The sequence below is a fragment of the Lacerta agilis genome, chromosome 8 (assembly GCF_009819535.1).
Source record: "Lacerta agilis isolate rLacAgi1 chromosome 8, rLacAgi1.pri, whole genome shotgun sequence".
NCBI lineage: Eukaryota > Metazoa > Chordata > Lepidosauria > Squamata > Lacertidae > Lacerta > Lacerta agilis.
In genome coordinates, this window is record NC_046319.1 from 7846578 (window position 1) to 7871279 (window position 24702).

Below are 24702 nucleotides of genomic sequence, written 5' to 3' on the forward strand. Positions count from 1 at the left end.
GTAATCTTATGCTGGGTGGGGGTGTTTGCTCGCCTCGGAATTTTGGAGTTATTCCAGTACATCATGTCCCTCTATACTTATCCTCCCTCTCCACTGCTGGGCACCGATTCGCTTTCACCAAAGCGAGGTTTAATGTTTTTCCTTCTAATGTCCTGAGACATAGATTTTCTAAGGGCTTGGTTTCCGCCTTTTGTGATTGTGATAAAAAGTCGACAGAATCTCTCCATCATATAATCTTTATTTGTCCCCTGCATAGTGAGGCTCGGGCAAAATTACTAAGACCAATAACTCAGAAACTTACAGGTGCACCAGCTGAGTCACACCTTGCCTTACTCCTGCAAGACAATGATTCCTATACAACTTTGCAGGTGGCAAGGTTTTTAAACTCTGTTATATCTCAAAAAAGGCGCTGTGGCCAACTACACGACCACTAATACTTTTGTTTTCTGCTCCTTGGTTGCAATTTTAAAACTTGTATTTGTGCTGTGCTATGGTATGCTGTAATTTTATGTTAGATATTCCATATTTTATGTTTTTATGGGCTTATAGCCGCAATAAATTTGAATTTGAATTTGGGGCTGGGGCTGGTGGAGAAGGCAGTAAACACTTTGCAACATTCATTGGACCCCCTGCTTGTTCTTTGTTCAGACTCTCCAGCAGCAAGAATGCAAACTCCTCTACAGCCGTAAAGAGGGTCAGCGGCAGGAGAACAAGAACAAGAACAGATACAAGAATATTTTGCCCTGTGAGTACTGAATGCTCTTTCCTTGCCTCTTCTTCAAAGCTGAGATTTTCCTGTCCAGTAAGATTCACCCCGTTAACCTTTGACCTGTTCTGCCTGTTGGTAAGAATCCACAGGCTTCTGTTTCTGGCACTTCCGGTTAAAAGGGTCTCTGCTAGCAGGAGAGGCCCCTACCCATGCCACTCTGGGGAGCCGTTGGCAGGCCGTCTTCAGCCTGGTTCCCTCCTGATGTGCCTGGGGATCTCAGCCCCCACCATCCCTGGAATGGAAGTTTTTTTTTTTTTAATTTTAAAAAATAAATCTTTATTGAGAATTGTAACATTCATACATTAAAAACAATACACAACAAAACAAACATCACACACACACATAACCATAATACATCAAAAAGAAATTTGAACAAAACAAATCATACAAATTCATTCATTCAATCATGCTATCTATTAATAAAATATCAAAATTCACAACTTAAATAAATAAATCATAACCGATCCAAGTTAATCATAAATCATAATACATAGTTGTAAACTTGACTTAGGCTTCCGCCTGCCCTCCTCCCGGGTTGCTTAATTTACTCGTTACTGCGTTTTCCAATCATTTAACCAAAATTCATATGAATTTATCGACTTTTTGTCTTTCCCTTTTTTACCAATACAGAATGTTAGAAATGGATCCAAGTTTTTATATTCGGGCACTGGTTTTTCATATATATGGAATGGAAGTTTTAATGGAAGTTTGAGCTGAGCAATGTTCAAACATTTCCTTTGGAAAGTACGTGGAAACTTCAGCTGGTCCAGAGTGCTGTGGCCAGACTGCTGACGAGGCCAAACTGTTAGAAGACTGTTGACTCGTAAATATTTTTTAAAAAGAAATTTTATTTTTCAGTTTTTAAAGAAGTTTTACAAAGATACAAATCCCAATATTTTCCCAATAAGCATGTATATTTTGACTTCCCCCACCCCTTTTTGCGGTTTCTTATATTCTTTAAATTTGTAACACTGCATTTGCTTCATTATTCCAATTATTAATTACTCCCTGGTTTTGCTTTAACATCAATTTCAACTGCTTGGTTTTAAGTTAACTCTGCTAATGAACATATGTGTACAAAAACATTTCAGAAAATCCACAAATTTCCCCCAGTCTTTGATAAAGCTTTTTGGTTCTCCTGGTTTCTTACTGCTCTCTAAAGTTTTGCCATTTCTGCATAGTTCATTAATTTAGTCTGTCACTCCTTCTTGGTTCGTACAAAATCTTCTTTCCATCTCTGAGTATAAATGATCCTGGCTGCGGTAGTAGCATACATAAACAGGTGGTGTGGGGTTTGTTTTTTGGTCTTTAGGTAACTCTGTACTTTAGGTAACTCTGAAAAGCTACTGGTTTTTGTTTTTTTTAATAAAAGTTACTTTAAACATTTTCTTCAATTCATTATAAATCATTTCCCAGAAAACTTTTGCTATCTTACAAGACCACTGACTGTTGACTCATACTAACAAGGTTCTGGCTAGTGTAACTTTGGGAGGGATGTGTGTGGCTATCACATTTGGCCATCGCAGGCTGGCTTAGAGTAGGGATGGGAAGGCAGGTAGGAGAAGAAATTGGAAAGAAATGAGGCAGTTTCTCCTCCTGTCTGCTTTCCCATTCCACCTAACCTCAGCCAGCTGTGATAGGTAAGGCTGGTTTTCAACTTAGCATGAAATCTGGCTTGTAAGCTTATTTTGCCTGGGGAGAAATTTCCAGCTCATGTTCTCTCTAACGTGCAGAATAAACTTCTGTACTGCTTCTTTCCCTGTTTGCCCGGACACAATTGTGGTTCGTCCCAGGCGACCAGCTGGGTAGCAGTGGACAAATAATATCTGACTTAGCAATTGCTGGTTGTAGCTGTTTAATAAGGTGTGTCTTTGTTTCCCCCTTCCCTCCTTCCAGTTGACCATACGAGAGTTGTCCTTCATGACGGTGATCCGAATGAGCCTGTTTCTGATTACATAAATGCCAATATTATCATGGTAAGGGTGTTTGTGGGGATCCCCCCCCCTGCCTCTGGGAGACTTGCAGACTTAATATTTACTGTTGAGGGGAGGGGGTGAGTCTGGAGGAGCATCCCCCACCAGATAGTTAGTGGACCACGGTGTGGGTAGGGGAGGGCCAATCCTGGGATGAGTTAAAAATTTGTTGTTGTTTAGTCGCGTCCGACTCTTTGTGACCCCATGGACCAGAGCACGCCAGGCACTCCTGCCTTCCACTGCCTCCCGCAGTTTGGTCAGACTCATGCTAGTCACTTTGAGAACACTGTCCAACCATCTCGTCCTCTGTCGTCCCCTTCTCCTTGTGCCCTCAATTTTTCCCAACATCAGGGTCTTTTCCAGGGAGTCTTCTCTTTAGACTGGACTGCTACAGGTGGGGGATCAGGTGGTAGAATCTTAATGTATTTTTAAAAATAATTCAACAATCATCCTGGTACACAGATTACACACATCAAGGAGAAGAATTTGACCCTTGTCTTCTCTGGTGTGCTAGTGTGCAAGTTTCCTATGTGTAGGGGGCTTACTTATCTATTTCTGCTTCGATGGTGACTCACATGGCTAAATGATTGTCTGCTTAGAATAAAAATAATGAGTGTGGAATGTTACAACCAGAGCTAGATCTCGTGAAGGCTGCCAGAGGTTCCCAGTGCCCGGTAAGCGAGGCAGATGGCTTAAAAGGTTTTTTTGCATGGAGGGAACAAGTTGTGCACATCCCCTTGAGCTCCTTGGAGAAAAAAGATGGGCTACAAAGGCAACAGACAGACAAGCAAATAAAATATCCTTTGCTAGAGATCATCACTCAGCTCAAAGGGCCACATTCTGTTCCTGTGTTCTGCTGTGCTGCTTCTGGGACAGGTGTGCAAAGGAAGATTTCTGGTGGCAGAGTCTTCCAAAACAAATCTTGCCCTGCTCCACTCTTAAATGTCGTGGGAATTCATGTGGAAGTATCCTGAGTCTCTATAGTTTTGTTTTCTCAATATGGTGTATGGAACATTTAGTATGTTATATCAGGCACGTTCAGCTCCCAAGAGACTGCGATCTACTCACAGTATTAAAATGCTTTCTGTGATCTACCCATTGTCATTGCCAGGCAAAGTTGTTGAGCTTTTCTTAGGAGAGCCTAAGACCATGTATGCAACGCAATTGACCGGAACATCACGATCGACCTGTTGGACACATGCCTGTGTTATATGACACACACACACACACACACACTTTCTATGAAATAATGCATTCATGCCTGTATATACAGTGGAACCTCGGGTTGCGGACGTAATCCGTGATGGAGGCACGTCTGCAACCCTCAGCGTTCGTAACCTGCAGTGCTGCATCTGCGCACACGCGTGAAGCGATTTGGCACTAATGTTCATGCGTGAACGGCGAAACCCGGCAGTAACCCTTTCCAGTACTTCCGGGTTTCCCGCGGTCCACAACCTGAAAACGCGTAACCCGAAGCGTTTGTAACCCGAGGTACCACTATATATTTTCCAGTGTAAGTTGCTTGGAGACCCTTTAGGTGACAAGTGGCTTATAACTTTATTATTATTATTATTATTATTATTATTATTATTACACAGCCGGAGTTTGAAACCAAGTGCAACAACGCAAAGCCCAAGAAGAGCTACATTGCCACCCAAGGCTGCTTGCAGAACACCGTCAACGACTTCTGGAGGATGGTGTTCCAGGAGAACTCACGTGTGATCGTTATGACGACGAAAGAAGTTGAGAGGGGAAAGGTAAGGAGCCCAGCCCACCCCGCTCCGGGGATCTTGCAATGCTGATCAGCCTCTGAGCATATCAAAACAACAACAACAAAAATTCCTTCCAATAGCACCTTAGAGACTGTCAGGGGGCTGCCCTCGCCTCCAAGCATGGAGTTTCCAGGGCTTTACCGGTATTGCGGGCCCCCGCCTCAACTGCTGAGCAATTCATCTTCCTCCAGTGAGGATGGCAGTGATCCCTCTAGTGGGGGGGGGGAGAGATGGGAGCGGGAAGTAGGAGTCAGGGCTCTGACAGGGAAGGAGAGCCCGCACACCAAGCAGAGGCTGGAGGGGAAGCTCCTCTTCCGTCTCCCCACTTGCGCAGGGGGGAAAGACGCAGAGGGGGTAGGCGGGGGTTCCGCATCCCGCGCCTTTTATGCTGGGCAAGGAACCGGAAAGAGTCATTCTTGGACTCTGCTGAAGGATGAGCTGGACGTATTTTTTGTAGCTGCACCGTATATACAGTGGTGCCCCGCTAGACGAATGCCTCGCTTGACGAAAAACTCGCTAGACGAACGGCATTCGCTAGCGGAAAGCTGCCCTGCAAGACGAAAAAAAACTTTTTTTTCGATGCGAAAACCTCCGCGCTGCATTGCCGCTTCGCTAGACAAAAAATTCGCTCTATGAAGACACTCGTAGAACAAATTATTTTCGTCTAGCGGGGCACCACTGTATTTGCACAATAAAGAAACCTAGTTTTAGAAACCTCGGAGTCAGCCTGGTTACTCATGAGCAGCCACTGAATACCTTACTGACACCAACTAAGTTTGTTATTGGTATGAGCTTTTGTCTCAGGGTGGATTTGATTTAAATTCCAATCGATTTAAATCACAATTATTTCTGATACTTCTCTCACCTTGTCTTGGGGTTACTGCTGAGTAGAGCCCATCAGGTTTTAGCAACATAGTTTCCTCTTCTCTCCTTGTCCCACACAACAGAGGGGAAGTGACATGGGGTCAGGAGTGGGGGCTCGTTGACAGAATGCGAAGGAGAGGGGTCATCCTGGATCTGAGTGACCCTCCAGAGTTGCAGCTGAGGGTCTCATGAAAGCTTGTTCAAGAAACACGTAGAGATATTTGGCAAGTTCACCAACAAGATGCAAATGACAGATGCTGAAATATTTATTTGAAGTCTGCAGCTGCTAATCGATAAATTAGTTGATTAATTAATTGATTGATTAGTAGATTCATTCATGGGTAGGCAACCTAAGGCCCATGGGCTGGATGCGGCCCAATCGCCTTCTAAATCCGGCCCGCAGACGGTCCAGGAATCAGCATGTTTTTATATGAGTAGAATGTTTCATTTTATTTATAATGCATCTCTGGGTTATTTGTGAGGTCTGCCTGCTGTTTTTACATGAGTAGAATGTGTACTTTTATTTATAATGCACCTCTGGGTTATTTGTGGGGCCTGCCTGGTGTTTTTACATGAGTAGAATGTGTGCTTTTATTTAAAATGCATCTCTGGGTTATTTTGGGGGCACAGGAATTCATTCATCTCCCCCCCTCCAAAAATATAGTCAAGCCCCACACAAGGTCTGAGGGACAGTGGACCGGCCCCCTGCTGAAAAAGTTTGCTGGCCCCTGGATTAATTGGTTGAGACTAGCATTTCTACAGCTGCTGTCCTCAAGATTATTTATCTTGCTATCATGATTATTTATTAAATTTATTTGCCACTTTTTTCGCAGAAGGCCACTTCCGCATCAACAGGAGGTGGATTTGCGGGCGTCATGACCCGATCACGCGCGTAGGGGCTGATTGGTAGATTATTCCCGCGCCTCCCACAGGCCGACCAATCTGGTCGGCCAGGGGGGCGTGTCTTAGTTCCTTTAAACTAGCGGCGGGCGGGAAGCTCGCCCTCTTTGTCCCGCCCCTCTTTGTGCCTAAGGCACGCCCCTTACGGTGATCACAGGGGGGATTCTGGGAGATGTTCATCACTGGGGTTCCTTACTGGTGTTTAACCCATCACTGACTCCCAACACACGGGTTGGGGTCGGATATAGCTGATAGGGTCCAATGCCTAAGCCAATACCGCTCAACATCCGTAATCAATAAAGTTGTGGCCTTTATGCCCATTAAAATTTGCATAATGTGTCTGTGTCATTACTTCACGGGGCGGGGAGGGACATTGCCACGCAAGTAATTCGGCTATGCTTCCATCAGCCTCCACATCATATGGCCTCGCTGGCTGGAGCTGATGAGAGTTGTAGCCCAAAACATACACAGAACTTCAGTTGGCTGACATAGACAAACCCAGCATCTCACCACCCTGTCTTGTTTTCCAGAGCAAGTGTGTAAAATACTGGCCAGATGAACATGCCCTAAAGGAATACGGTGTGATGCGCGTCCGAAATGTCAAAGAGAGTGCGGCTCATGATTACACGTTACGGGAACTCAAGCTTTCAAAGGTTGGGCAGGTAAGTCTGTGAAGTTATTTCTTTCGTTCTGGCCAGTCTCTGGCTCGTATTCTTCAGATGGACCTAAAGAAGAGCCTGCTTCTGTCCCGTATATGTTTATTTGTTTACATACGGCTAATCATTAAAAAAAATAAATCAGAGCAGTTTGTACCAATTGTACAAAAAACCCAAACCATATAAAAAATGATAAAATCAGAAGTCAGCTAACGGTTGGAAATCCTTAACTGCCTGCAAATGCCTGGCAGAATAGATTTTTTTTTAGCAGTTGTTTAAAAGTTGGCCCAGGAAGTGCTTGCTGAATCTCCATTGGCAGGGAGTTCCACAGAACTGGGCCAATGGCATAAAAGGCACTGTTGTTGTCCAAGAAGCCTCGCCAACTTGGGGAGCGATCAACAGTGCTCCTGAAGATGATCTCAGTGATTGAACAGGGATATAAGGCAGTCCCTCAGGTACCCTGGAGCTAAGTTGTTCAGGGCTTTGTAAATTACCGTATTTTTTCGTCTATACGACGCCCCCATGTATAAGACGCCCCCTATTTTGGGGGACTCAGATTTAAGAAAACCCACCCTCAGCACTATCCATGTATAAGACGCCCCCTAATTTTGGACATTCTTTTTTAGGGGGGAAACCTAGTCTTATACATGGAAAAATATGGTAATACAAGGACCTTGATCCTGGCTCAGCAGTAGATGGGCAGCTGGCCCAGATGCTTTAGCAAGGGCATCACATCAGCAGTCTGGCCGCTGCATTCTGCACCAGCTGGAGCTTCCAAACCAGAGACCACATTGCAGTAATCCAGCCTTGAGGTTACCAGTGCATGGACTACAATGCTAAGGCTATCCTATGGATGCCCATATTGTCCCTCCCTTTCTGCCTCCTCATTCGTCTCCCGCTCCTTTTGAAAACTGGATTGTGGGATGCTCCAAGCAGGGGATATTCTCTCTCTCTGTGCTTCTGCTCCTCTGAAGACCCCACAGGTGCATGAATGCCATAGGATTAACAACGGATAACATGGCCTTCCTCATTCAGGTGCGCTCCACATGTTGTTCGACTCCAACTCACATCAGCTCCAGCCAGCATGGCCAATGGCTAGGGATGATGGAGTCTAAAAATATTGGCAGGGCACCAGATTGGGGAGAGCTGCAACTGCACAAATGTAGCTATAGGAATAACAATAATTTGAGGCTTTATTTAGGAAGGGAGCAAAGTCTTTCGTGCCCCCAAACTTCCAATTTTTATATAAAAAGGAAAAAGAAGAAAGCCAAAGAAAGGGGAAATGTGAATTTGTGTGTGTCAGGTAGGTATGAGACACTGCCATAAGAACATATGAAGAACCAGCGGCCCTCCAGTCCAACCAGGGATAGCCCCCCATGAAGTGGGGTGAAGCAACTGCCGTAGGCAAATGAATGTCCCAAGCCGGGGGCCCCATGGGTGTCCCCACCAGCCCTGCTGACTCCAAGACAAACAGAGCAGCCAGCGCCGATTTCCAGCGAGATCTCACAAAGTGTAAGAGATCTTGCGAGATTTCGATGAGATTCCTCGCCCGAAATTTGTGCCGGTGCCACAGCGGCGGAGACGGGCAGCTCGGAGGCAGTGTCGGCAGAAGGGGGTGACTCGGTGGAGGGTCGGGTGACATGCCAGCGTGGGGCGGCACTTCCTGTTTCGCCTCATGCATCAGAATGGAATGTGCCACCCCTGAGTCTGGCATCCTGTTCTCACAGCGGCCAGCTACATGCTTGTAGAAAACCAGCAAGCAGGACCCCGGCGCAAGAGTCCTCTTCCCTGCTGTGGCTTCCAAGCAATGGGCGTTCAGAAGCAAACGTGGAGGCCGAGCATAGCCATCGGGGCTAGTCTCCATTGAGAGCCCTCTCCTCCATGAATTGGTCCAGTTTTCTTTTAAAGCCCCCCAAAGTTTCGGCCATTGCTGCTTCTTGTGGGAGTGAGTTCATGCAATTTGTGAGGAAGGGCTTTCTTTTCTCCGTCTTGAATCTCTCCTCTGAAAACAGGTCTTGGTTTGCCAGGAATGCATACAATGTTGGGAGGGGGCAGTCTGATCTCATGAGGGAGGGGCTTCTGTAACTGGGGTGCTGCTGTTGAGATGACTCCTCCTCATCTCCAGGGGTGACCTTCCCCCACCCCCCACCCCCCAAAGTGCTCCTTAAAAGGCAGGAAAAGATATTTGGGCGCCAAGATGAATTTTAACAAGGAGAAATGTAAAGTACTACACTTGGGCAAAAAAAAAATGAAAGGCACAAATACAGGATGGGTGACACCTGGCTTGAGAGCAGTACATGTGAAAAAGAAAAAGATCTAGGAGTCTTGGTACACCACAAACTTGACATGAGTCAACAGTGTGATGCAGCAGCTAAAAAAGCCAATGCAATTCTGGGCTGCATCAATAGGAGTATAGCGTCTAGATCAAGGGAGGTAATAGTACCACTATATTCTGCTCTGGTCAGACCTCACCTGGAATACTGTGTCCAGTTCTGGGCACCACAGTTCAAGAAGGATACTGACAAGCTGGAACGTGTCCAGAAGAGGGCAACCAAAATGGTCAAAGGCCTGGAAACAATGCCTTATGAGGAACGCCTTAGGGAGCTGGGTATGTTTAGCCTGGAGAAGAGAAGGTTAAGGGGTGATATGATAGCCATATTCAAATATATAAAAGGATGTCATATAGAGGAGGGTGAAAGGTTGGTTGTTTTCTGCTGCTCCAGAGAAGCGGACACGGGGCAATGGATTCAAACTACAAGAAAGAAGATTCCACCTAAACATTAGGAAGAACTTCCTGACAGTAAGAGCTGTTCGGCAGTGGAATTTGCTGCCAAGGAGTGTGGTGGAGTCTCCTTCTTTGGAGGTCTTTAAGCAGAGGCTTGACAGCCATCTGTCAGGAATGCTTTGATGGTGTTTCCTGCTTGGCAGGGGGTTGGACTGGATGGCCCTTGTGGTCTCTTCCAACTCTATGATTCTATCTCTCCAGGGCAACACCGAACGAACAGTCTGGCAGTATCACTTCAGAACCTGGCCTGACCATGGAGTCCCCAGTGATCCTGGAGGAGTTCTAGATTTCTTAGAAGAGGTTCATCACAAGCAAGAAAACATCTCGGATGCTGGCCCCGTCGTGGTCCATTGCAGGTACCGTGATGCTTGGGCTATGCCTTTGATCTTAAGCACAACATTTTTCAAAGCCAAAAGAAGCAGAAATATAAGTTGTGTGCCTGTGTTTTTCCTTCCCACCCCACCTCCTTCCTAGCGCTGGAATCGGCCGGACCGGAACATTCATTGTGATAGATATTCTCATTGACATAATCAGAGAGAAAGGTGAGTCCCACTGCTGTTGTGTCAGCCTTCCCCTGCCTGGTGGGATACAGTTTCCATCAGTCCCTGCCAACACGGCTGTATGATGCTGAGGCAGATGGGAGCATGGGCTTTCTGGCGGCAAGGGCCAATGGGCAGAGCACAGCCATCCTGGCTGGTAGCCACCAATAGCCCTGTTCTCCTCCATGAATTTGTCCTTTTAAAGCCATTCAGGTTGGTGGCCATCACTGCCTCCTTGGGGAGTGAGTTCCAGAGATTAACTGCATAAGGAAGGACTTCCTTTTCTCTGCCCTGAATCTTCCAAAGTCCAGATTCTCCGCAGGGCCACTCACTGTAGCAGCTTCAAATGGAGCCTACAAACAAATGAAATTAGAACGAAATGGAGCCTCCAGGCCCAGGAGCAGTCTCTTCTTGAGCCCCAAGTCCTAGAGGCACTTCCTAGAGGCCTCTTCTGGTTGCTCACAGTGGAGAAGAGGGTGCAGGGCTTGGTGGGTCCTTGGTCTGACCCAGCAAGGCCGTTTTTGCCTCCTTACTCCCGCGCTGCGCAGCCTAGATCGCTGCTCTTCAGGAACTTTGGATGTCAGTGGAGTAGTGGAAGCATTTCGCTGCCGGCATAAGCTGCTGCTGGCTTGCGAGCTTCGGTGTGACCTCAGCCGGAATGAGTGGGGCTGGAAGGGTTTTCTCTCGGGTCCTGCCCGGGCATCCCCATCCCTCTCAGCCCTTTTACTCCCTGCCCTCCAGGCGTTGACTGTGACATTGACGTCCCTAAAACCATCCAAATGGTGCGGTCCCAGCGGTCAGGGATGGTGCAGACGGAGGCCCAGTACCGGTTCATTTACATGGCGGTGCAGCACTACATCGAAACGCTACAGCGTCGGATCGAGGAGGAGCAGGTAACGCCTCGAGTCGGGCTTTGGAGCGGGGCTGCTTTGGCTAAGGGCCCAGCCGGCGGGAAGTTCCAGTCTTGCCTTTTAGAAATAGGATTGTCTTTCAGACTTTCCTTCGTACAGTGGTGCCCCGCTAGACGAAAATAATTCGTTCTACGAATTTTTTCGTCTAGCGTTCTTTTCGTCTAGCGAAGCGGCAATGACAGCCGCGCTCCGCTAAACGAAAAAAAAAAGACGTAAATTTTTCGTCTTGCGAAGCAGCCCCATTGACTTTTTCGTCTTGCGGGGCAGCTTCCGCTAGACGAATGCCGTTCGTCTAGTGAGTTTTTCATCTAGCGAGGCATTCGTCTAGCGGGGCACCACTGTATTCTGGTTTTAGCATCTGTGTTTGTTGGTTTACGTATTGTAAGTGTGTTTTAGTTACCTTGGTAAAAAACAAAAAAAAAAGGAACTGGTAAATTTAATTTATAATGAAACTAATGTGATAAATAAGTGATCTCCCTTGCCTCCATGTGCTCTCTGTCTCTCTCCTTTTCAGAAGAGTAAGAGAAAAGGCCACGAGTACACAAACATTAAATATTCTTTAGCAGACCAGGCCAGTGGAGACCAGAGTCCTCTCCCACCCTGTACTCCGACTCCGACCTGCCCTGAGTAAGTAGATGATCTCTTCCCCTCTCCCAAGATCACATGCAAGGACAAAGTTCGACATCACAACCCCAGTGCTGTCAAGTATCCCGTTTTCCCCGGGAATCTCCCTTATTTCAAGCAGTTTCCCGCTGCCATCCCTTATTTTTTATATCCCTTTAATTTCCCGTTTTTTCAAAGGAAGCAGCTCCTCTCCCTCCCCCTGCTGGCCAGGGACTGGGAAGACCTCGCCTCCTTGCAGCCTCAAAGCAAGCGGGAACCATTTCCCGCGCTTACAGGCGCCATAGCCCACGGGCAGTGTTTCCAAAATACAGTAAGCCTACTGCGCGCGTTCACACCAGTGCCGCCCACTTTTGCTTCTGGCTCCACCCACCACTGCCATGTGACTGACCCCGGGATAGGTGAGGCTGCTGATCCCTTATTTTCAAATCCGAAACTTGACAGCTATGCAACCCCCAGATACAACAGCAAGCGACACGGCTGTGACAGCGATGCAGTCGTACCTTGGAAATCATATGCCTTGCGACTCGGAACGTTTTGGCTCCCGAACCCTGCAAACTCGGAAGTGACTGTTCCGTTTTGCGAACGGTCTTGGGAACCCGAACGTCCGACGTGGCTTCCTACAATTGGTTTTCAAATGTTTTGGAAGTCGAATGGACTTCCGGAACGGATTCCGTTTGACTTTCGAGGTACGACTGTATATTAATGAGGAGAAGAAACTTCCAACAAAGGATGGCAAAATACCATTGCAATTGCAAAGTGTAAATTTCAGCAAGGTTTACAAGGAACCAATATAGGCCCATTTATTATTATTATTATTATTATTATTATTATTATTATTATTATTATTACTGAGTTTTTCATCTAAGCAGGCTTCCAGGTTAGAGTCTGTTTCCAAGGTCTTCCTCAGGTGTTAACACCTCAAAGGCCGTATATTTGCCGTTTTCGCAACTGGGAGGACTTCATCTTCCACTGCTCTGGGCTTATCCATGCGGAGGAAGGCCCAGGATTGCACTGGAAGCAAAAATGCAGGAGGTGGGCTCCCCTGGGTCGTTCCTGTCCTTGTGTACCATTAAGAGGCTGCCTTTCCTTGTTACCCAAATGCTGAGGCACTGTGGCTTTATCCACATGGAAAGATTTGGCAGGGGTTCTCTTACACTGTTCTCTTTCCTTAAGAAGCTGCAGAATGTGAGTTGAACCCCATAAAAACGGGGCTTTTCCTCTTTGCTTTTCCCCCTTTGCAAAAGCAGCTTTGCTTTTTCCCCTTTGCAAAAAAAGCTGCACAAATCTGAGCTGATCCTAAAAAAACAGGGCTTTTCCCTTTGCAAAAAAAGCTGCACAAATTTGAGCTGATCCTCAAAAAAACAGGGCTTTTAGAGGAAGAAAACCAGAAAAATATTTTTTTTTCTTGTTTCCTCCTCTAAAAACGAGGTGCGCCCTATGGTCCGGTGTGCCCTATGGAGCGAAAAATATGGTAAATGCAAAGTTTATAGTTCTTTACTGAGCTTAAATCCTGCTTTTCTTGCTTTTTGAAACAAATTTCTTCTGTGCCTGGAGCCTTCCAGATGTTTTGCACCATGATTCCCATGAGCGCCAGCCAACATGGCTCATGGAGGATGTGGTCCAAAACATTTAGAGAGGATCCGATTGGCGAAGTCTGTTCTGAGTGACCCAGCCATCCAGCAAACAAACAAACAAACAAACAAACAAACAAACAAACAAACGGAAACAACATCAGCAGAAACATTGCCTTTGTGTTTCTTCTCTGTTTCCAGTGGATTTAAAAAAACCCTTTGCTTCTCCCTCCAGGATGAGGGAAGACAATGCCATGAGAGTCTATGAAAACGTTGGTCTGATGCAGCAGCAGAAAAGCTTCAGATGAGATGAAATGAGCAGCGTTCCTTGTGAGGAAGGCAAGTCTGACTTGAGCTGTGGCGGGGCTTAGCAGAGGGTTGCACATTAATGGGGATCAGGTGTGTGCAGGCTGCAAGCATACTACATCCTTGCATTTCCAGGTTCACTTCTCATGTACTCCAGTGAAAGAATCTTGGTAACGGGGCTGGCTTCCCTTAAGACATGTTGCTAGTCCTTAGTGAGGTGGGCCATTGATCTGGCTCAAGATGAAGCAGGTTCTCCCTAGGTCAGGGTGGCAGCCTTAAAGCTTCAAAGCTCAGGCAGCTGTAGGACAGGTGTGGCCACCCAGATGATGCTGGAAATGCAACTTCCATCATCCATGACCTTTGGTCAGGGCTGTATGGGAGTTGCAGGCCCCAATCCCCTGTTGCAGCACCCTCTCTGTGTATTATGGAGAAAGGCATGAGGCAGCTCAGCATGTGTGCGATTCTGTCTTCCCTATTCTCAGGGCAGTATCTCCTATCTTCACAACAACTTTGTGGGGTAAGAGAGAGACTGGTCCAAGATAACTCAGCATGCTTTGTGGCTGTGCGGATTTGAACCTGGGTCTGTCCAGCCTCAGTCCAATACTCCATCCACGTTTTGCCCTCCTGGCTCCCAAACCTGAGCTCCAGTCAGCCACCTGGGACCCACTTCCAGTTCCTCCCTTATTGTGTGTGCTTTACCTCTGAATTGCAGAACGCAGGGCGAGCCTGAGTATATGTTTAGAGGCTCTTTCTCCTTTTCTCCCTTTACAGAACTGAAATACCATTTTCTTTTATAAGAAAGTGAAGCAAAGTGACTTGAGAAGCATCCCATGAAGAGGAGTGGACTTTGACAGCTGCATAGAGCCTCTTATTTATGGTCTTTTTAACCCTTCAGTAATAAGCGGAACTTAAGACTATCTTTCAGAGAAACTCCTAATGCCTTTTCTCGACATTGTCTGATTTCTACAGTCCCCGATTTTGTTTTGTTTCCATTCAACTTGCGGTTCTTTTGCCTCCAGTGCAGACCAATATTCTGTTGTACTTGAACATTTTTTTTTCTCTCTCTCTCTCCTAGATGCTGAGGTTTTAAAGCTGTTTCCAATTAGATTTTTTTTTAAAGGAAAATCCATTTCTTATACTTAAAAAAGAAATCAAGTAGCACGCCAGGTGATAAACTAATACTTTTGTTGTTGTTGGGTGTGTGTGTGTATGTTTTGTTAATTAGACATTTGTTCCTCCCCTTCTGCCCCCTTACTCTTGGCCCTGCTTCTGGTGAGTAGCCAGTGACCGTTCTGGAACAGGGCACGTTGATCAGTTAATTTGTTCAAGGCTCTAGTCCTCATGGTGTCTGTCTTTTTTTGGAAATGACGTTGCTTCTCTAGAACTGCCAATGATGCATGGTTTGCACCAGAGAAAACTAGTTTGTTTCTTAGAGCCTGCTGGGCGACTGTTATGATGGTTGTTGCTAAATTCTGAGTGTTTCGGTTCGGGGGGTGGGGGGGGAGAGAGAGAGAGAGACAGGGAGTGGTAGCTAAACTCTGATACTGTGGTCACAATGTTGGTGGCGTGCTGGAGTAACCCTCTTTATCCGAGGCCACCTCCTTTACTGCCCTGCCTGTGAGCATCCCAGGAGCATTCAGCCAGCTGCTGTGTTAAAAGCAGGACCCTGGACTAAACTGACCTCCGGAATGACTCACTGGGGTTTTTCTTGTGTTCTCCGCCCTCTCTCCTTAAGAGGGGCAAGAGGTCAGATCTTCAGCAGTTGAGTTTTCCTGAATGTTGTGTCAGCCGTGTGAAAGGGGAGCTCTTGCTTCACGTTGCCTTGTGAGGGCGGAGGAAGATCTGGGTTCCAAAATGTCTTAGCAGCATATTCCGTTAAGCGTAGATGTTCTGTGGTTAACATTCTGCCTTTTCCCCCCTTCAAAGTGCCTTTCCCCTCCTGCCTCCCAGCTCCGAAAGCATCTCTCCCCAGCTGGTGGTGTTTTTCCCTCCTGTCGGTGGAGTGGTGTTCAGCTTCTCTAAGTGGTCCTTTCGCGGCCGTCGAAGCCGTAGCCCATCCTGGAAGCAGGACAGCACCCTTCCTTGGCCAGCCTTTGCGGGGTTTGGGGTGTGTGTGTTGGCAGGTTCTGGTCAGTGGGGTGAGGTGGGGAGGCTTTTTCCGGAGGCCTTTGGTTGGCAGCGTAGCCAGAGATGTTCTTCAAGGACTGCTTTTCCCTTTGATGCTGCATGGGAAGCTGGCTTGCTTAGGTCAGAGCTGGAAAAGCCTAATTTTAAAGCAGCACTGTTGGAAAATCAGCCTCTTGTTGCCTTGGCTGTGCGTACAGCATTCTTAAATATAATTAGGATTTTTTTTAATTGTGCACCCAGAAAAACTGCATCCTGCAGTCTAAATGATGTAAATGGAGCAAACTTGCATAATTTCTTGTAACTTCTAATAATTGGTTCCGTAGTTTTAACTACACACCCCCTTCCCAATTTTTACTGGCATTGCTGATTATGGAGAGAATAAAGGGGCTATTAGATTCCCCCCCCCCACTGAGGTTCTGAGATTTCAGCTTGTGTTGCCAGTGCACTTGAAAGAAACTTGAGGACTAGAAACCTGTCTGGTTTTGTTTTGTTTCAAAAGAAAGCTTCTCTTGATGTGGAATCCTTCTCCCGCACCACCTTGTTCAGAATCATAGTGTGCACATAGTCATGCTTGTTGCGAGTTCAGCTTGATTGAATGGAAGGCCAGGAGGAGTGGAAATCTTCAGCGTTTACTGTCCTTTAAAAAAAAAAAAAAACCTAAAACATTATTTGACATATCTTCTGACTTCAAATTTCGGAACTCCTGTAACCAGCTATGCCTGAAGTTTTGCATCTTCAGGCCTAGTTGGGCAACAGAGGAAGCTCCCTTTCTGCCTTCTCCTCGAATTTCACCTTAGCAAAGACTTTGTTGTAGTTGCGGCCAAGAGGTTGGGAGCACACGAGAAAGGTGTGTGGCAGAGCCCCCCCCCCCAACATTGGACAGACGGCGACATCTGTCGCTACAAGCAGATAGTACCGGGGGGGGGGGGTTGAGGAATTTGGTCCTAGTGGATGAAGCTCCTGGAGGTGTGAGGGTTGGACAAGGGCAACCCCCTTGTGCTAGGAAATCCCACACGGGTTGATGGAAATGAGACACCTGTGTTCACCCCCCTGCCCGTCTCCGCATTTACATTTTCAGGAGCTGAACCCCACGTACCCAAGCTAAGGGGCCTTAGTTACGATGGACCTGCGGCAGTGGGGTCCCTGTTTCGTGTTCTCCTCCTTCCCTTCCTCATACGGAGTAAAAAACTCAACCTGTTTCCTGGTGTCGCAGTGCTAAGTTTCCCTGTGTGCTGTGCTTTGCTCCTCCACCTCAAAAAATAAATGGGTATTCCTGGCAGGGAAACTTGTAGTGACCCCAGGGCGCAGTTAGGTTTGGCTGCGTGTTATGAAAGAACTAGACACGGGGATCCCAATTTTGGCTGCCTCCTCATTTTCCTGGAAGCGCCTAGTTCCACCCTAAAGTATATGAACCTCTTGGCCTGCATCAGCACCCCTGTGTTTCTTCTGATAGATGGTACTCAACGGGAATGGGCGAAAGCGTATCCATAGGATGCATATCTTTTTTTAAAAAAAGAGTGCCCTGAACGTTGTTGCTTGCCACCTTTTTAATGTGTTTGTGTTGCCTCTTGTTGACTTCAATTTCGGGGTGTGCGACTGAAGGACTTCACAGAATCATCAGCGCTTCTTCTGGTGGACATATTTTATTTTTTTCCAGAAGAACGATGCTGAATCCTTCGATTCATTCTTTCTTTCTTTCTTTCTTTCTTTCTTTCTTTCTTTCTTTCTTTCTGCACCTGCAAAGAGCTGGGTGGAGTGCTGGTGATGTCATTGAGCACTGTGTCCCCCCCCCCCTTACCCTTCTCCCAACGGTCCCTCAGATTTTGCTGCCTGAAACAGTCACTATTCTATTATTTTGAAAGGCTTGTCAAATGAGAGTTTTAGGAACAAAATTCCACCTTGATCACGGAGCCTGTAGGGAACATTGATGGGGCCCTATCTTTTTTAAGGCTGACGGGTCTGGCATCTCCTTCCAAAATGCAGTGCTCTGTGATCTCTCCCCTCCCCTCCCAACCCACCCTATATGTCAATTTGACCACTGGCTGAAATAGGCCATCAGGCAAACCAAGTGCTATATGACTTTTGACAAGCTGGACATAATATTGACATAGAGTGTTCGCCTTTTCTGTCCCAGGAGCTTTTAAAGAAGGGGGATCAATACATGCAACGGTCCCCATCTTTATATCTGCCCCCCCCCAGCCTGAGTGAATTCAGTTCAAGAAAAGCTCCACAGTGTGGTTCTGGCGACTAGGATTTCGGTCGCCTGCCTGGTTTAAGTAGGAGGGTGGCATGTTGAATGTGCGGTTATTATTTTTCTCAGAGCACGTGATTACAGAATGTCATTGCTGAAACTTGAAAATTAAAAAAAAACCTCCAAGATGATTGTGCTGGGATGAGAACTTGAAAAAGATCTTTGGGCCTTGCTGAAAACCAAAAGGAGACCTGTTCTTGTGGTGGTTGTTGTTTGTTTCTTTAAAAAGCTGTCTTTTTAAAAATAAAGACCCTCGCTGTGAGTGCCCTTCTGCGGAAGCAAAACTTCAATGAATTTCCGTAACAGTAGGGACACCCCACGCCTTTCCCAGGAATGGGACCCACAGGTAGCAAGCAGATATTGTGTCTTAGAAGTTCTGGACGGATTTTTGTGGAATTGCAAATCGAAGGAGCAGGGAGGAATCAGAACAGTTACCGAATGTATTTTAAACGATCCTTCCTAAATTGATCTCTGAAACAGCCAAAGGCTTAAAGGGTTCTAATGACTTAGTTTTTAATGTTGGGGAAGATTTTTATTTTTTTTTACATATTTTGGGGGTCAGGAGAATGTCATTTAATTCTGGAATTGTTTTGACTTTTGAAAAGTCCGCCCAATCTTTTATTTAAGTGGAAAGTTGCAAAATCTGAAACGTGGAATATTTTCAATGAAAAATTGCATTTCCCTGGTCTGGCGCCCCTCCCGCTTCCTCCTATTTTGGGGGAGAGCACTCAGAACTCTCCATGGCCAGTTTTCCTGACCTTGACTCCATGCGAATGAAATTTAGTGACCCCTCCAGAGGCAGTGATTCCCAGACTCTTGAGGACTGTACAGTAACAGGCTAGTTACCTGCTGGCATATCTGCTAGGTCGGCAGCAGGGGTGATTGCCTTGGCAGCAACTGACTGATCCAATGAGGCAGAAAAAAATATCCATGCTCAGAGGAGGCTCCGTGTCATGTCTCTGCATGAGTTTGGCAGCACACCCAGATCAGTGACTCATACGGAGGGGCCCGGTGCTCTTCTAACCGCAGATAACACTTATTCTTTCACATACTCTAAGGCTTTTGGAGTTTGAGTGAAGAATGTCTCCTTTTTTTCTAATTTAAGAGAAAAGCATTACCTCAGAGGTTTGGGAAGCCCTGGCCTGTGGGGATGATCCTTGCCGGTGTGCCATTGCTTATTGAATGTTTGATGATAACATACTTCGTTTTTTCACCGACTCTTTAGAAGAAAGCTCCTGTCTGTCTCAATTAAATGTTTTATTCCCCCCGCCTCATGAAATTTCGTGTTTAAAACGATTTTACTTTTGTTATTCTGTAGTGAGAAACGATAGCTTCTGTTGTTAAAGGTATGCGGGGGGGAGATAAATGAAATAACTGGGAACTAGCTGAGCTGGAAAACTCGCAAGCTAGAAATTTTTTGAGCAATTTGACGTATTTCTCAGCCCCAGATACTAGGATGGGGCGGAGGCTTTATATCATAATTTTGTGTTGTGTTTCTGTTCTTATTTCTCCAAATTTTAATCCTTAATGCCTGTCTTCTTTCTTTAATTTATGAACACCCTTGTGACTTTTTTTTTGTATTAAAAAAACCCGACGCTAATGGCTCTACGAGAGAAGATCTCTGTTATATTCATCTAGGTTGATAAAATAGCTTTCCCCCCTTCCTTATTCTCTTTCCCCTCTTCCAGCAATGTATGAAGTATTGTACCAGAGTATTAAATGAAATGTAATATTTTATTGAGGGGGGGGGGAGGGAAGAGAGAGAGAGAAAGGACCTCAGCCTTCTCCTTTAAAAGGAATGCATACATCAACAGGTTTTATGTGAATCATGTACATGTTGCAGATGCGCTCGGCTCGCCGATATTCAGAAGGGGCACAGCTCACAGCCAGACACTTGGCCTGGGCCGTCCCCAGCCAAGCCTGCAGGCTCTCGCCGGCGTGTGGGGCTGGTCAGATCACCCACCCCCCTCCCCGCGCTGTTTCAAATCCCTTGTCTTTACTGCCTTTGGTGCCCATGTATCCCGTAGACCCTTTTGCAATCATGTGACATTAAAAGGCAAAAGGAGAAAAAGATCACGTGTAGAAAACTTAACTGATCGTCTTGTCTGTTTCCAGCCTGTATTTATGGGTGTTGAAGTCTGGCTGCGTCTCTGGCTGTGCTGTGTATTTTTTTTGTTTTTTAATTGCTCCAAGGCTTATTATCCAGAGTAAAAGCATTATTTGTAAAACAACAGAACTTAAAAAAAATATATAGGAATAAAATAAAAAAAATCCATTTTCTTATACCCGTTTCTTGAATGCTTTTGTATCGCTAGTGCAGGGTGACGTTAGTTTGCGTCTGTGGGAATTCTGCGTTAAAACTCCCGATAACGCAGTTAGTATAAATTAACGCAGGGCTTGTGCATTCACATGAATTCTTAAATGGAAATACTTCTCTCATACGCAACTCTTCTTTTTATGGAGAATTTGGCGCATTTGGGCTGGGAATAGTCAACGGGTGAGAGAGAAGAGGGGGTGGGTTTCATAGAATTGTGGAGTCGGAAACAAGGTCATCCAGTCAAACCCCTTGAATGCAGGAGGGATATGATATATTGAGGAAAGGTAAGGAATGGGGACGCGGGTGGCGCTGTGGGTTAAACCACAGAGCCTAGGGCTTGCTGATCAGAAGGTCGGCGGTTCGAATCTCCGCGATGGGGTGAGCTCCCGTTGCTCGGTCCCAGCTCCTGCCCACCTAGCAGTTTGAAAACACGTCAAAAGTGCAAGTAGATAAATAGGTACCGCTCCGGTGGGAAGGTAAACGGCGTTTCTGTGTGCTGCTCTGGTTCACCAGAAGCGGCTTTGTCATGCTGGCCACATGACCCGGAAGCTGTACGCCGGCTCCCTCGGCCAGTAACGCGAGATGAGCGCCGCAACCCCAGAGTCGGACACGACTGGACCTAATGGTCAGGGGTCCCTTTACCTTTACCTTTAAGGAATGGTATCTTCCAGGCTACCTGTCCACTTTTCAGTCATGAGGACTAGAATCTTTTAAAAACTCAAATCAAAAGATAAACGAATGCCCGTTTTTAATAATAAAGCTTGTCTTCGCTTTCAATTTTTGACTTAATGTGGGGACTTTGGCCAAAGACAGTTGGAAACTTCTAGTCCTATACTTTTAGTACAGGGTGATATTTGGGGGGGGGGTTAATGGAAATACCCCCTCAAACAGCAGAAGTTGAGAGCTACAGTCAGGGATGCTTCTGTCCAGCAGAATCTGAAATCTTACCACAGAATGAGGATATCTGCTAGCACCATAAAAAAAAAGAGCAAGTTTCTATGAATACTTCAGCAGTGCATGAGACTGAATGGGCCTTCACAGAAGTAGAGCTGCTTCTCTGTTTGCCGCAACACCAGAATAAATTCGCAATACACCACACAAAAGGATGGCAATTTGGTTGCGGCTGGTTCCAGATCAACAAAATTGGCTAGCTTCAGCCTACAAATTGTATTTTTATATTTTTTATTTTTTTAGTTAAAGCTGAGGGTTTACATAGCCCACACCATTGTTTGCCAGTTTTACTGTCCGCCAGAAATGAGAAACGGCCCCTCTGGCATGAGTACCCAATCTTCCATCTAGCGATTGCATTAGAAACTTGGCAACCTCCTTTATGCTTTCTACTGAAAGAGGCAGATTTATCTCTTGCTCCCTGACAGGATATAACAAAATGAGCGTGACGGCGAGGAAACGTGGACACTGGAAATGTTGGTGAAGTTGTAGAGAGTTGTGGGCCTCGTTTTTCCTCCCGATTTGGAAACTTGGCTAAGAAAGAGCATCTACAATGTGACACATGTCCCACCTGTCCAATATTTGGACCGGTTCTGGGGTGGCGTTTTTTAAATGACTTGCTTGCAAAGTTCCGCCGGGTGTTTTGAATGGACAACCCCTCAAGGCTGAACTGGAAGAAATCCAGTATTCCAGGGAAGTGCAAACCCCATTTTGTCTGGAAACCCTCTTGTTAAAACACAACACACACTCGCGTCATCGGGGGTTGACTGGGAATCTTAGACCCCACAGTTTCCTGCACTTCTTCAAGCATTGCCATGAGGGCTAGGAACTTGCTTTGAAGGGTGGGGGCAGAAATATGAAAAGCTAAGGTCCGGAACACCTTGTAAGGCTCCATTTTCCTCAACTTAAAAAACATGTTAGAGCTGGACAAAAATGCAGAAACGGTTAAGGCTTATGAAATTTATAGAGTGAGAAGAAATTCTATGAGGTGTTTCATTTCCCAGAATAATAGAATTGTAGAGCTGGAAGAGACCCCAAGGGTCATCTTGGGGGGGGGTCAGTCTAGATGATATCATGGGTCCCTTTCAGTCCTGCTTAGAACCTAGAACATGAGGCGGCTGAACTAGACAAACCAGTGTCTTTGTTAAGCTAATGGGCCTTCCTTCGCCTGGCCAGTTAAGTACCTCAGGTTACATACACTTCAGGTTATGTACTCCGCTAACCCAGAAATAATGCTTCAGGTTAAGAACTTTGCTTCAGGATAAGAACAGAAATCGTGCTCTGGTGGCACAGCGGCAGTGGGAGGCCCCATTAGCTAAAGTGGTGCTTCAGGTTAAGAACAGTTTCAGGTTAAGAACGGACCTCCAGAACGAATTAAGTTCTTAACCCGAGGTACCACTGTACCTGCCATTTACCATATCCAAAGAGTGACCTCTTTGTTTGACTTCTGTTGCCATAGAGACAAGTGGGTGGGCCTTTTCCCACCTCGCCTGGTTGGATGCCACCTCATCCTAGGATGGAGAACAATAGATGAGGAAAGGGGCTGTGTATGGGAGAGTTGTTTGCGTCAGCTGGGCTGATGCTGATAGCTGGAGACAGGATATGTCTGCCATGTGTGGGTCCCAAGAGCTGCGACTTGGGAGTTTCCCTGGAACTCTTAATGAGGAAGCAGGATCAGACGAGGTGTTAACGCTGTGAGCCTCTCCATCCTATGCTCAGCTTGCATATATGTGTAAAGAAAATCATACATCCTAAAGACAACGCAGCCCCTATTGACCTCCAAGGAAACTGAAGCTTGAGTTAGCGCTGGGGCCCCAGGAGTCTCTTGCTGCTTGGATTGGGGGTTGCTGTAACAGTTCTGTTGCCTGCCGCCCCAATTTCTGGGCGGTGTGAGATTATAGGGGTTCCAGACGTCTGTGTTTCCTCTTGGAAGTGAGGCACAGCGGAGACCCGGGGGTCTTTATGATATATGGCTTATTTACGCATATATACAACCTGAGCCTACGATGGAGCGGTTCACGGCATCAACATGCCCAAAGGGTCCTGTTTCTCCCATAACCGCAGCCTTGGATTCATACCATCATGCTCTGGCCAGCTCTCCAGCTTGCTGCCTTTGCCCCCTCTTTTCTCCCCCCATCCCTGTTTTCCCCACAGCCAGCTCTAAAACCGTGCTTCAAACTCTGTTTTCTAACTAGCCAATGAGTTGAGGAGAGCCCCCACTCACCTGCCCTCTGGCACAGAGCCCCCTCTCCTTTGTTGTTGTTGTTCAGTCGTTCAGTCGTGTCCGACTCTTCGTGACCCCATGGACCAGAGCACGCCAGGCACGCCTATCCTTCACTGCCTCCCGCAGTTTGGCCAAACTCATGTTAGTAGCTTCGAGAATACTGTCCAACCATCTCATCCTCTGTCGTCCCCTTCTCCTTGTGCCCTCAATCTTTCCCAACATCAGGGTCTTTTCTAAGGAGTCTTCTCTTCTCATGAGGTGGCCAAAGTACTGGAGCCTCAACTTCAGGATCTGTCCTTCTAGTGAGCACTCAGGGCCGATTTCCTTGAGAATGGATAGGTTTGATCTTCTTGCAGTCCATGGGACTCTCAAGAGTCTCCTCCAGCACCATAATTCAAAAGCATCAATTCTTCGGCGATCAGCCTTCTTGATGGTCCAGCTCTCACTTCCGTACATTACTACTGGAAAAACCATAGCTTTAACTATACGGACCTTTGTCGGCAAGGTGATGTCTTTGCTTTTTAAGATGCTGTCTAGGTTTGTCATTGCTTTTCTCCCAAGAAGCAGGCGTCTTCTAATTTCGTGACTGCTGTCACCATCTGCAGTGATCATGGAACCCAAGAAAGTGAAATCTCTCACTGCCTCCATTTCTTCCCCTTCTATTTGCCAGGAGGTGATGGGACCAGTGGCCATGATCTTAGTTTTTTTGATGTTGAGCTTCAGACCATATTTTGCGCTTTCCTCTTTCACCCTCATTAAAAGGTTCTTCAATTCCTCCTCACTTTCTGCCATCAAGGTTGTATCATCAGCATATCTGAGGTTGTTGATATTTTTTCCGGCAATCTTAATTCCGGTTTGGGATTCATCCAGCCCAGCCTTTCGCATGATGAATTCTGCATATAAGTTAAATAAGCAGGGGGACAATATACAGCCTTGTCGTACTCCTTTCCCAATTTTGAACCAATCAGTTATTCCACATCCAGTTCTAACTGTAGCTTCTTGTCCCACATACAGATTTCTCAGGAGATGGATGAGGTGATCAGGCACTCCCATTTCTTTAAGAACTTGCCATAGTTTGCTGTGGTCGACACAGTCAAATGCTTTTGCGTAGTCAATGAAGCAGAAGTAGATGTTTTTCTGGAACTCTCTAGCTTTCTCCATAATC

General features: G+C 46.3%; 1 protein-coding gene across 1 annotated transcript in view; it reads left to right on the top strand.

The window, feature by feature from the left end:
* The window catches only part of PTPN11 (protein tyrosine phosphatase non-receptor type 11), a 29761-nt gene extending 14977 nt beyond the window's left edge, over positions 1-14784 (top strand). Inside the window, exons 7-16 of the mRNA XM_033159290.1 lie at positions 649-745; positions 2666-2745; positions 4341-4499; positions 6809-6940; positions 9921-10075; positions 10194-10261; positions 11000-11151; positions 11684-11796; positions 13600-13703; positions 14442-14784. Of these exons, the coding sequence (XP_033015181.1) occupies positions 649-745; positions 2666-2745; positions 4341-4499; positions 6809-6940; positions 9921-10075; positions 10194-10261; positions 11000-11151; positions 11684-11796; positions 13600-13672 (1029 nt within the window). The 3' untranslated portion in view covers positions 13673-13703; positions 14442-14784. The remainder of the gene's footprint in view (positions 1-648; positions 746-2665; positions 2746-4340; positions 4500-6808; positions 6941-9920; positions 10076-10193; positions 10262-10999; positions 11152-11683; positions 11797-13599; positions 13704-14441) is intronic.
* Positions 14785-24702: the final 9918 nt, after the last annotated feature.